Source organism: Onychomys torridus, chromosome 2 (genome assembly GCF_903995425.1).
Source record: "Onychomys torridus chromosome 2, mOncTor1.1, whole genome shotgun sequence".
Classification (NCBI taxonomy): domain Eukaryota; kingdom Metazoa; phylum Chordata; class Mammalia; order Rodentia; family Cricetidae; genus Onychomys; species Onychomys torridus.
Genome location: NC_050444.1, coordinates 126,452,592 through 126,464,868, shown reverse-complemented (window position 1 = coordinate 126,464,868; position 12,277 = coordinate 126,452,592). Strand labels below are relative to the sequence as shown.

The window sequence follows — 12,277 nt, the reverse complement described above, 5'->3', positions numbered from 1 at the left end:
CCTATTGTGAAGCACCGGCTGAGAGACAGGATGAGCAAACACTTACTTGTACAACTGGCAGTTTATCACCACCAACTTGCATAGCCACGTGTTATTTAATTTATTTGAAATTCTAACTGCATCTTAACACTATTCTCTTAAATCAATATTTTCAAAAATGTACTCTGTTCAATTAATAGTTACAATTGGTACCCATTTCAGTCTTAATCATTTAATAGTTTTCTGAGTGAAAATACTGTAAAAGCTTTGTTTAAAAATTCAGACTTTTAAAACATTAAGAATATTTTTAGCTAGAAAATATAAATAATTTACTCTATTGAAAAAAATGATCAGATGCTTTTAATCTATTCTGTTAAACTCTATTAATTACAGTGATCATGATTTATTTTTGGCTTATTATTCAAAGAAGATTCCTGAAACTGGTAACAGAGATTAATTTAAAATTTAGGATATATAACCTCAATAAGCTTTCACATTAAAAACAAAATACTAGTATTAACCCAGAACTACAAATTTTTTTCAAGATTGTACTTCTCTTTTAGTGCAATTAAGCTGATTTATAGTCGCTTAGCAAGAAATACGGCACTGTGGGTTGCGAGGTATCCACAGGAACACTTTTCTTCCTGAAGCAGCACAGGATCCCATAGGACCAGGAAAAAGCCAGGGAGCTATGCTCAGCCAGTTGCTCCACAGCCTTGCTCAAAGTTACACAAAATAAAGCAGCCCATGTGGAATTGTCTACTCACAAAAAAGCAATTTTCTTTAGAATCAACATTTTTTTCTTAATAATCAGTGTTTCAAAATATTCTTTTAAATACAATTTTAAATTAAAAAAAGAAGAGGAAGAAAAACTATTACCCAGGAATACATAAGAATATTTGTCATTAAAAATGCTTCTGGAACATGTTTTTAAGAGATATTTAAAACATGGTAAGAAAAGGATTTCAATGTTTTCAAGTCCTTGACACTATCAAAAGATAATCTAAATAATATACCAGAGAACAGTTTCAGCCAACTGTGGCACACAATGGCACATTTACAGAATCTTAAATTTTCTTTTAATAATTGATGTAGTCATTTTAAATCATTCTGCATAGGATATCAGGTGTGAGCAGATTGCATTAACACTGCTTAAACATTTCAACTTGTCAGTATGGCCAACTCGATTTCGGAAATATTTGCAGTATTTTCCCATCGAAACAGTAATAAAGGCAAAATAAATATATGCCACTACTTTATAATCACCGAACATTAATGAATATTTTATGTCTTTTTAAATCTCCCTGTTTAATTTAAAAGGGTGAAATTAAGTCTCCTCGCTGCAATATGCCAATTATCTGTAAATCAAACAATAACTTGGCCATTATGCTCCTTTTTGTTAATATAAGAGAAGCTAATTTGAAAACACTGAGTGGCATTTTTAGGCTATCTACTTAATAGAACTTTCTGCCCTCTTGTGGGAGAAAGTGGAAACACACTCAAGTTAGTTAAACTAGCAATGCAAAGGGGTTCTGAGAATGGAAGAAACTGCACACAACATTTTAGCCATTAAAAATTTCATCCAGTGTCAAAGTGATTCCTATATTTATCCATCATGCATTATGTTCTTTTTCAAATAAAAACATGTCAATAGTGAAATTTACCTCTTATCTTGCTTTATTATTTAACTGGAGTTGTTGTGAAGCTAAATTTCCTTGTTTAATAAAATGTTCACATATATAATTTAAATTTTATTATCAAAGATCCTATACAGAATTATATTTCAGTTTTAAACAAACGACTTTTCAAGAAATTAAAATTTTAAATTTAGTGCTTAAAATACCCATTATAAAGGCTAAAAATAAAATGGCAACACAAGCATGAAATTGAAGAAAATTCAAATAAATAAAATAAATGGATAGATTCAGAAGTCAGAGAAAAGGCTGAATATTAATGCTGAATATTAATAGTTATATCATAGCTATTCAAGTAATTATGGAGAAAATAAACAGGAAAAGGAGTCCTTTGTGACAAATTCAAAAGATAAAACTCATTAATCAAACTTGTCAAAAAGAAAACTTAGCAGTGTAGCCATTATCAAACATTTTTGTATAATTCTAAAAAAATGACTTATTCTTTCAAGATAAATTATTAATTATTTTAAACAATATGGTCTTAAATGTCTATGTGGCAATCCAAGATTTAGCATGATCTAGTCTTTTAAAATTCAGTAGTAAGATTTGGGGGTAGAAAGGAAGTAGGAAGAGGAGGGAATGGGAGGAGAGAAGGGAAGGGATTTAAAATTTAAAAATTTAATTTAAAAATCAGTAGTTAAAAATCAAGTGAAGTTAAGTTTTATAAATTATGAAGGTTAATATGAAATAGTCACTATTTTAATGTTTCTAAGCATGGAAGTTCTGTCAAAGCCCCCAACATTTCTCACCCCCCTAAGAAGAGAAATCATTGGCCTTTAGATGGGTGGGGCCAAAGACATATCCAGAAGGTGCCTTCTCTCATAGGTGTCCCCCCCCCCCCCGCCTCTAACAGTGGCCCTCTTTCCCCAGAGTGAAGAAAATATAGACAGTATTAACAGACTCTTTCCAGATAGTCTGAGCTAAATGACAGTCTCCACATCTTATGAACACTGCCCAAAGCTAGGTAGGATTGAGCTGCTTGAGAAGCCTCTTCAAATTCCTGTTTAAAACAGAAGTATATGATACAAATGCATGACACATTTGAGAGTGACCTTTCCAATAAAATAGAAACACATTCCACAATATATGCTGTCAACAATGTCCAAATTAACATTTTAAATAATTGCTATAAAACCATGAAATATTTTTATAATAATGAATTGTTCTTAGGCAGAGTGTTTTAAGAATTATCAAGAGTTCCCACTTACAACATTTGTATTTCTAGGTCAAGTCATTTAGTGTATCTACAGTAATCGTTGATACTCCAGTTAATTAAAATTAAAAACCTAATAATGAAACATAAAGAGAGTTTCTACCAGATGCAGATAAGCCCTCTCTAACAGGGTCAACATTAGCTATAATGAGCTACCTTTATTCTTTAGCTGTGAGACATAACTCACCTCTTGAACGGTACTGCTTCCTGAGAAGTTCAGGTTGTACTCCCGCTGGACTTCTCGGTGGGTGATGATCAGCATGAAGTTTTGATTTAATGATTCCTGCAGGGCACTGAAAGGGTTGAAAGAAAAACAAGGAACTCAGAGATGAACAAGTTCTAGCTTGCTTCACAGCTAGCTGCAAAAACCCCAGGAGTACCCTAACTTCCACATAGGCATGTCCGGGCCCAATGTTATCATCTTCTCAGCTCCTAAAGGCAGGACAGCATGCTGAGAACCACCAAGGGGAGCTAACCTGTTAACTCCTTCTCTACCAAGGTGTTTTAAAACTTTTATTGCAGATACTTCAAATACTACATACTTTCTACAAACATTGATGTTTATTTTCTTATTCCTCTAAGAGAATCAATTGTCTATTTGCCAAATGATATTAAATATCTCCTAAAATATTTATTCAAATGTACTGAAAGACTGATTCAAGTCTATCGAAACAGCTGTCTAGAACAGAACTATAAAATTTGTTTATACTTACAAATGCTGTATAAAAATAGAAAATATGTTTTAGGCAAAAAAATTCAGAAGACACTGAAATCTAAAAAATTATAATTGGAATACCAAAATAATGCTTTCACTTAGGATCCAGCTATATAAAATTCAGGAATTGAAGAGTTCAAAGCAACACTTTGAAAGTCCTATAGCTAAGTTCCCAAATGTTAGAAAAGCATAAAAAACACACACACAAAAAAAATATGTAATCAGCTACATAAATTAAGAAATATATCATGATTTAACTTTATGTCAATATTAAGAAACATGATCTTCATCGGTAATTTAATAAAAATCTATTGCTATTATGTTCAAATATGTTCACTGCCTGTCAGGGGTAATTTTGCCATGGCTATAGCCTTGGAAAATATTCTGAGTGTGCAACATAGCTCTGGCCTACTTGGCTCCTCTTTTGACAATCTGGAACAATGTGATAAACACACACAGAATAAAGATTAGAATTAGGCATTTAATCTGCTCACCCTATTGTCTGCCAAAGAGTTCACAGGTTATTAACAGATAAAAAATACAAAAGAAACATAGATATAATAAAATATTGCTAATAATTTAAAAAATTATATCCAACTAAAACACAAGTTTGTTGAGGCAAGAACATTTGTTATTATATCTTTAGTACCTAAGCAGTGGTACACTGCAGATATTCACTTAGTATAAACAAGTTGGGAGCTTCCACAAGGTAAGAGTCATATTCATCTTTGTCTTTCACACAGCAAAGTCACACAACAATCATTCTAGTTAAAGTATTTATTTATGTATTTATTTTTGAAGCAGCATTAGGTCAATGCCTTGCAAAGGAATTCAATCTGAATAAAAAAACATAGTTCTTTGAAAAACTCCATCTAATAGGGCCACATATACATCCCTGCCAGCAGAACTGAAACAAAGTTCAACGAAACTGAGACAAATCTGCTTAACTCTGCCCCTGGTCAAGGGGTAAAAGAGTCCATGAGGAGAAAAAGTAATCCATACAAGAGAAGGTACACACAAGTTGAAATTCAAATAGGATCTTAGAACTGAACACTCAGAATACACATTTTTTTGGGGGGACACAACTTGGACACTGTTTGTTGTATACCAATCTATAGTCAAAACATTCTAGTTTCTAGAGAAGTAATGAGGAATAAAAAATTAAAAAAAAAAAAAAAACAGAAACATGGCCCTTGTTTCCATGAAACTTAACATTTCTAGCAAATGGGACAAAGAACAAATAAATAAATAAGTAAACTTGGAGAGTACTGTGTACCATGAAGAAAGTAAAACTGATCATGAGATACAAGACAACAGAGGGTCATGAAAATTCAGTAAACAGAACAGCTGAGAATGGCATCTCCAGGGAAAAGACCTAGACACCAAGGTTGGCACAATAAAAGGCCATCAGCAAAGGTCCACTTTTGCAGGCTCTCATAGTCACTGCACAGGAAAGCTACTAGGGGTTGAAAGAGGAGTATGCTAAGAACTGGCTGCTATTTCCATCTCTGTGTATGCTAGCTAAGGAGAGGAAGACTGGAGATGGGGGAATAGAGGCATGGATTAATTCACAAAAGAGTGAGGAAAAGAAGGAGAAGTGGTAAGAATATTAAATACGAACTACAGGTTAGAGGCAGATGACTGATAATTTACTGATGGAGAATAAGAGAAATATACAACCTCAAGATTTCCAGTCTGAGCAGACAAAAGAATGAAATTTTTACTCATCAAAAATAAATAGGAAAATTGAGAGTGAAGTTTTAGATGAATTAAGCTTGACTGTATGTGAGACACACAAAAAGTAATTTCAATGTTACATACAATACATCTGAACGTAAACACCAAAGCCAGGTAAAAGGTGAACTCAAGACTTAGACAGTAGAGACAGAAAGATTAGAGTTCAAGGGCATCCTCAGTTACAAGGCAAGTCTGAGGCCAGCCTAAGCCATGTATGGCTCCATTCTCTCTAAGAAAACAAAACAAAAAACTAAAAGACAAAAAACACACAAAATGGGCACTTAAGAGATCTAAGAGGAGAGTCAAAGCATGCGGGCATATGGGAGATAAGACTTTGCGCCAAATAAAACCATGTGAGGAAAGAAGCTACTAAGAGAAAAACAGAAAGATCAAGATGGAACCCTAGAACATTCCAACATCTGAAACAAAGCAAAGTAGGAGTCAATTTAAAGAACATTAATGGTAAAGAGAAAAATCAATAAAGACCAGTATAAAACAACAACAAATAAATTAACAGTTTCAAGCATCAGAGTGGCTTCAGTCATGCCAAAGCCCAGACAGGAGTACACAAAGGCCAAAAAAAAAAAAAAAAAAAAAAAAAGAAGATAGCCACATGCTGGCAACACAGAAGGCTCAGTATAATGGAGGAGTAGACACGAGTGTCACAAGTTAACTGCACAAGATCCTTCCCTTGAGCCCAGGGGCAAAAGCAAGGGAGAGAGACATTGCAATTCCCGAAGCCCTTCCTTACACCTGGATCAGGCACAGCCTTCCAAGAATGTTGCAGCCTGTGACAAAAGCCCAGAAAACCACCACAGTGGCCCTTCCAAGCAAGTCACTGTCCACACACAGAGCAGGCTTCAGGAAAAGCATCTCAAATTTGGGATTTCCCTTAACCTAATCCTGAGACAAGGTATTAAAGTCTGGATCTGAGATGTAACACAAAGACACCTGTGTTCAAGGCTTGGCATCCACAAGTAGTATTCTGCAGTAGTATAAACTTTTGGGAGGTGGGGCCTATTTCCAGAAAGCAAGTTATGTTCATTTAGAATGCTTGCCCTTAAAACGGACATAGGGACCCTGGCTTCTCTTCCTCTCCCTCCCTCCTCTTTGTCCTTACCCACCCACCACCAACCCCATACTGCCCTGCCAGAGGCCCAAGAGTAACAGGGTCAAATATACATGAACTAAAACTTCTAAAACTATGAGTCAAACAAGACTTTCTTCCTTATTTAAAAAAAAAAAAAGGGGGGGGGGGGGGGCTGGGCAATGGTGGTGCACACATTGAATCCCAGAACTCAGGAGGCAGAGGCAGGTAGCTCTCTCTGAATTCAAGCCCCACCCAGTCTACAGACTGAGATCCAGGACAGCCAGGGCTACACAGAAAACCTGATTCAAAAAATCATTTTTAAAAAAGGAGGTAGTGGGGAGGAGGGTAAGGAGAAGGAAGAGGGTATATTATGGAAGACTACAAAAGGTAGGCTAAGGAACTCAGAATTTCAAAATCTTCACTATTTTATATATAGAAATGAACCCATAAATATGTGTACTTTTTGTGGTTGCCTTTATGCAGTTTCTTAGATCTGTTTCTTGGTTTTGCTAGCGGACTTGAGCAATAATCTTGCAGACAAGTCTGACAGGACCAGCACCAACTGCTGTACTGTTGAGGAGAAAACCATTTAGTCAGTTCTATAACTTCTGGATAGCTGTGGAGATGGAACATACACACACAGAGACACAAGCCTACCACTGCTAGGGTATTAGGAGCAGGCTCTGAACTTCTCCTCTACCAGGGTTAGCTGTTTGACCATGGCAGTCAATCATTTTTCAGCAGTTTTTGATGAGTGCCTAAATATCTAAAGCCCTATCTTAGACACTTGACTATTCTGTCAATACTCAGTTCCTTCTTCTGGGGGGGGGGGGGGGGAGCCGGTGGTGGTGGCAGCGCATGCCTTTAATCCCAGCACTCGGGAGGCAGAGGCAGGTGGATCTCAGTGAGTTCGAGGCCAGCCTGGTCTACAAAGCAAGATCTAGGAAAGGCGCAAAGCTACACAGAGAAACCCTGTCTCGAAAAACCAAAAAAAAAAAACCAAAAAAACAAAAAACTAACAAAACAAAAATATTTCCTTTATAGGACTATGAATATTCAACTTTAAAGAGCCAAGAGTGAACTTTTATTGCATAAGTTATGAGGTGGCATATTATAACACTGAAAATAGAACACAAGATATGTTGAGACTTTAACATCTCACAGTGACAATGTAACACCAACAAAAAGATCTACAGTGCCTTTACAGCAATTATTCTTCATGATTTATGAGTTTGTACAGGGAAAAAAATCTTTTTTAGTGGGGTTGGGGAGATCACTCACTAAGTAAAGTACTTTCTGCATGATGAAGACCTGATTCATGTCCCCAAGCACCCAGGTAAAAGGTGACCTATGGCTATAACTTCAACACTGGAAGTGGGGTGGGAGTACCAACAGGGATATTCCAGGGATTGCCTGATCAGCCAACCTATACTCAATAGTGAGCTTTAGTTTGTGATGAGAGACTATCTCAAAAAGGTAAGGTGGAAAGCAACAAAGAAAAACACCCAAATCAACCTCTGGCCTCCACGCACCTCCTGATCCTGACAGGTGATATCTATCAGCAAAGGTTACTGCTGGTCTTCCCAGGACTTGGTCATTATCTCAAAATTTTCTTCCCAGGACCCTAAGGATGCCTTCACACACAAACTGTATGAAGCAATTTTAAGAACACAGCACCCACATTCCCAAGAGGTGGGGTGGAGCAAGTGGTTTTTGGTCTTTCAATGAGTTTTGGGTTTGGGATGGTTGTCATTGTTTAGGAGGGTTGGTTACAAGTCAGAAAATTTAAGTAAAGTGGTTCAAAGTCCTTATAATTGAGTTTAAAAATTGGAATTGTATGCTATTCTGTTGGTAATAATGGGTTTTTCTGAAACTCTCAACATAGTTACTGACTCTTGGTATGCTGAAAGAGTGGTCTTACATATTGAGACTGCAGAATTTATCCCTGATGAGTCAGAATTAACTTTGTTATTTATTCAGTTACAAGATATAATCAGGAATAGGGAAGCATCTTCTATATATAACTCACATCCAATCACATACAGGTCTGCTAGGCCTTATAGTACAAGGTAATGATGAGATTAATAAACTATTGATAGGAAATGTGCTGGAGGGCTCAGAATTTCATTTAAAAAAAATCATGTCAATAGTAAAAGTTTAAAAAAGGATTTTTCCATAACCTAGCAACAAGCCAAGGAAATTGTAAGGAAATGTCCTACTTGTTCTCTTTTCACAATCAGACTCCGCCACCAGCAGGATGTAACCCAATACTCAAAGGAATAAAATCTGGCAGATGGATGTGTTTCACTTTGCAGAGTTTGGAAAATTGAAATATGTACACCACAACATTGATACTTATTCAGGGTTTCAATGGGCAACTGCTCTGAGTTCTGAAAAGAATGATTTGGTAATCACACATTTGCTAAAAGTTATGGCCATCGTGGGTATACCTGCACAAATTAAAACTGACAATGCTCCAGCACGTGTCTCTGGTATATTACAGGTATAACACACAATCCCACAGGCCAAGCAGTTATAGAAATATCAAACAGAATTCTAAAGAATATGCTAAATAAACAGAAAGGGATAACAAAAACCCCAGAAAGATTACATAATGCTCTATTAACTTTGAATTTTCTCAATGCTAATGAGAAAGGAACAACAGCAGCTGCAGAGAGACATTGAACAATAGAAAAAACTGCAGAATAAAACCAGCCTATATACTTTAAAGATGTGCTGACCTCAGAATGGAAACCAGGACATGTGTTACGTTGGGGTCAAGGTTTTGCTTCTGTTTCTACAGGAAAAGAAAAGCTGTAGACACCATCAAAATTGATAAAGGTTCGATTTGAACAAGAGAGACCTCTTAATTAGAAGAGGTGATAGTACATCAACCAGCATGACCATCCAATTTAAACTAATTTATACCACTAACAAATGCTTTTCATTTAATGAGATATAACTTGCCAAAAGGGAACCTCCCCAAAGTTAGGCTTGGGGAAGGGTTTTTGTTTTTGTCTTTCAGGAGAATGGAGGCTAAGGAATCTGAAGAACACTAGACAAACGAGACATGTGAAGAAAAAGGACAAATCATCTAGAAAAGAATGCTTCAAGAAAAAGAGCAAATTGGCCTATTGGTATATGACATATAAAATATAATTCTTCCTAAATGTTTGTTTCTGCTCTTCTCTACAGTCACTTAACACAAATGGTCTCTTTGTAGTCCCAGTTCAATTAAAAATTAAAGCTGACTTTGGAGTTGGAGAATACCTAGAAACTAAGCAAAACTAAGGCCAGGCATTCATAAGTAATAAGACTCAGTGTGTAAATTTATTTGGGAACTGAGTGGCAATCCCCCCCCCAAAAAAAAGAGACAAAACCAAATAACAACAGTAAACTTTATTTTTATTCAAAAAAATATTTTATGTATGGTACCAGAAGTCACCATGCAAGATAGTCCAAGAGGCCTCAATCCTACACAAAGAACTACAGGCAACTAAGGAATGTTGAGAGCAGAAGAGAACACACTAATTGGTTATCAATACCAAATGATCAGCCCTGAAAACACAGATAAATACAAGTAGCATTATACAGACTGAGCAGGTTCTATTTAAGAACATACACACACACACACACACACACACACACACACACACAGCAGGTTTTATTAAGGAATATATATGTACATACACCCACATGTATGTAACAATAATAAAAAGGGAGTATATGGAGGGCTTGATAGGAGGAAAGGTCAAGGGGAACAATTAATTATATTATAATCTCAAAAAATATAAGAAATAATTTGAAAATATAATTAATTTATGGGAAGGATGTGTGCACCATGGCACACACATCAACGTCAGAGGACAATCTGAAGAAATGGGCTCTTTCCTTCCACCATGTGGGACCAGGGATTAAACTCAGGTCCTCAGGCTTAGGATCAAGTGCTTTACCTTCTAAGCTATCTTACCAGCCTTCAAACAGGCAAACTTTTCAAAAGCAGTACAAAGGTGAGCTCAATGAAAGAAATGGTTTTACATCAATATAATATATTTTCTCTCTTTATTGTGTTTCTCCATTGTGATTTTTCTTTCAATTGGGCTATCTGTACTTATCAACAAAGACATGTTTTGGTTTCTACAAACAGACAAGGGTTACTAAAACTATTAGTCTTTGCTTTAGCAGACATAATAAAACTGTTTAACATGTAATCTGAATGATCAACATTTGTCTGATGTAGTGATTATTTGCAAAAAATCAAAATAAAATAGATAAAATTAAATGAGAGCTAATCATAGTAAACACCTAACAGGCAAAGTAATAAATACTTTTACATATATCCTACCATAATTATTTAATGCATTCATTAACTTTTCTTTAAGAGCCAGCATCACTACATTGCCTGGGTTTGGCTCCAAACTCCTAGGCTCAAGTGATCCCCAGTCTCCGCCTATATAATAGTTGAGGTTAAAGGAAAAAGTAACTGCACCTAACTACTTTAATTTTAAAACTATGGGGAAGAGAGTAGTGTATAAGAGAAAACTCTAAAAACATGATAACCAATTCTTCCAAAGTTCAGTATTATAACTAAGCATCATTACCTAAACTATTAACACACATGTAAAAATAATTTTGGTAAAACATCTTTATTCTTCTTAGTCCACAACTCTCCAGCTGCTTCTTTCAATTACTGAAACACACTCATTCCAATATAGCTACACTGCAAGAAACAGAAAGTTACCTGTAAGATGTCTACATTCTAGTGAAGGCCAATACCATGTTAATGCACTGGCTTAATTTAAACATTTTTACATTCTCCTTCACTTTTTTTCAAAAAGATCATCGTGTAAAAATAAATATTAGCACACAAACCCCTACAATACATTTGAAGCTCTAATATAGGCATTTTTATATATGTAAACATAGAATATCATGTATTACTGGTAATTACTGATAAAACTAAAAACAGTAAAAAAAAAAATCCTCACTGTCTTGCTAATTTCTTTTACATTCAAAAAGCAAATCAGCAAGTCAGAAAATAAGTTCAAGGATACTTAAATAGTTACTTTTCAAGGTTAACTGAAGGATGCATTTTAATATAGAAATAGCATCTGAGGGTGAGATCGTTCAGCAGGTAAAGGCACTTGCTACCTACTCTTGTAGTGGGTAACCATCCCAGCCTTGGCTTGGAAGTTCCAACCCCCATTGAGGCTTTGGTAATGGTCACGCCCACTAGGCGGAACTGAGGGAGGAAGCTGAAGACCCAGGATCCAGAGGAGAGGCTTCTCTTGGTTCCAGAACCCTGGACGCTGGAGGTAGACCGAGCAGAGTTCTCCAAAGAACACTGGGACTGCGCCATACCTTTGCCAGACCCTACAACCTATCCCTTCATTTGTAAGTTACCCCACAAGATAAACCTCCCTTTTAACTACGTGGAGTGGCCTTAATAATTTCACCAATATACTCTGAATTTGATTTCCCATGTCCCACAACACTAAAAAGAAAACCAACTGTACAAAGTGGTCCTCTGACTACCACATGGGTGAGCTACATTAGACACACACACACACACACACACACACACACACACACACACACACAAACGTAAACAAAAATTACTACATTTCCCTCCCCTCGAAAAGAAACACCACTTGGTCACCAGATAGCTACAGAGCAGTTATGAACTGCTAAAGGACAGAGGAGATTGACTTCTTCCTACTTCAGTGACAGTGCCATGTCATCGATCAAGAATAGTGATGAGAGCAGCAATCAAAGGAGCCTCTCAGTATCCCTTCAGTCCAGAAGCCTCTCTGAAAGTCTTCAGTATGTAAAAGACTCAGTAATTCCAA

At 36.1% G+C, this 12,277-nt stretch overlaps 1 protein-coding gene across 3 annotated transcripts in view; it reads right to left on the bottom strand.

Annotated features, from left to right (window-relative positions):
* The window catches only part of Faf1 (Fas associated factor 1), a 345,021-nt gene that overhangs the window by 212,936 nt on the left and 119,808 nt on the right, over nucleotides 1-12,277 (bottom strand). For all 3 annotated transcript variants that reach the window (XM_036177177.1, XM_036177179.1, XM_036177178.1), the window contains exon 7: nucleotides 3,074-3,179. In XM_036177177.1, the coding sequence (XP_036033070.1) occupies nucleotides 3,074-3,179 (106 nt within the window). The remainder of the gene's footprint in view (nucleotides 1-3,073; nucleotides 3,180-12,277) is intronic.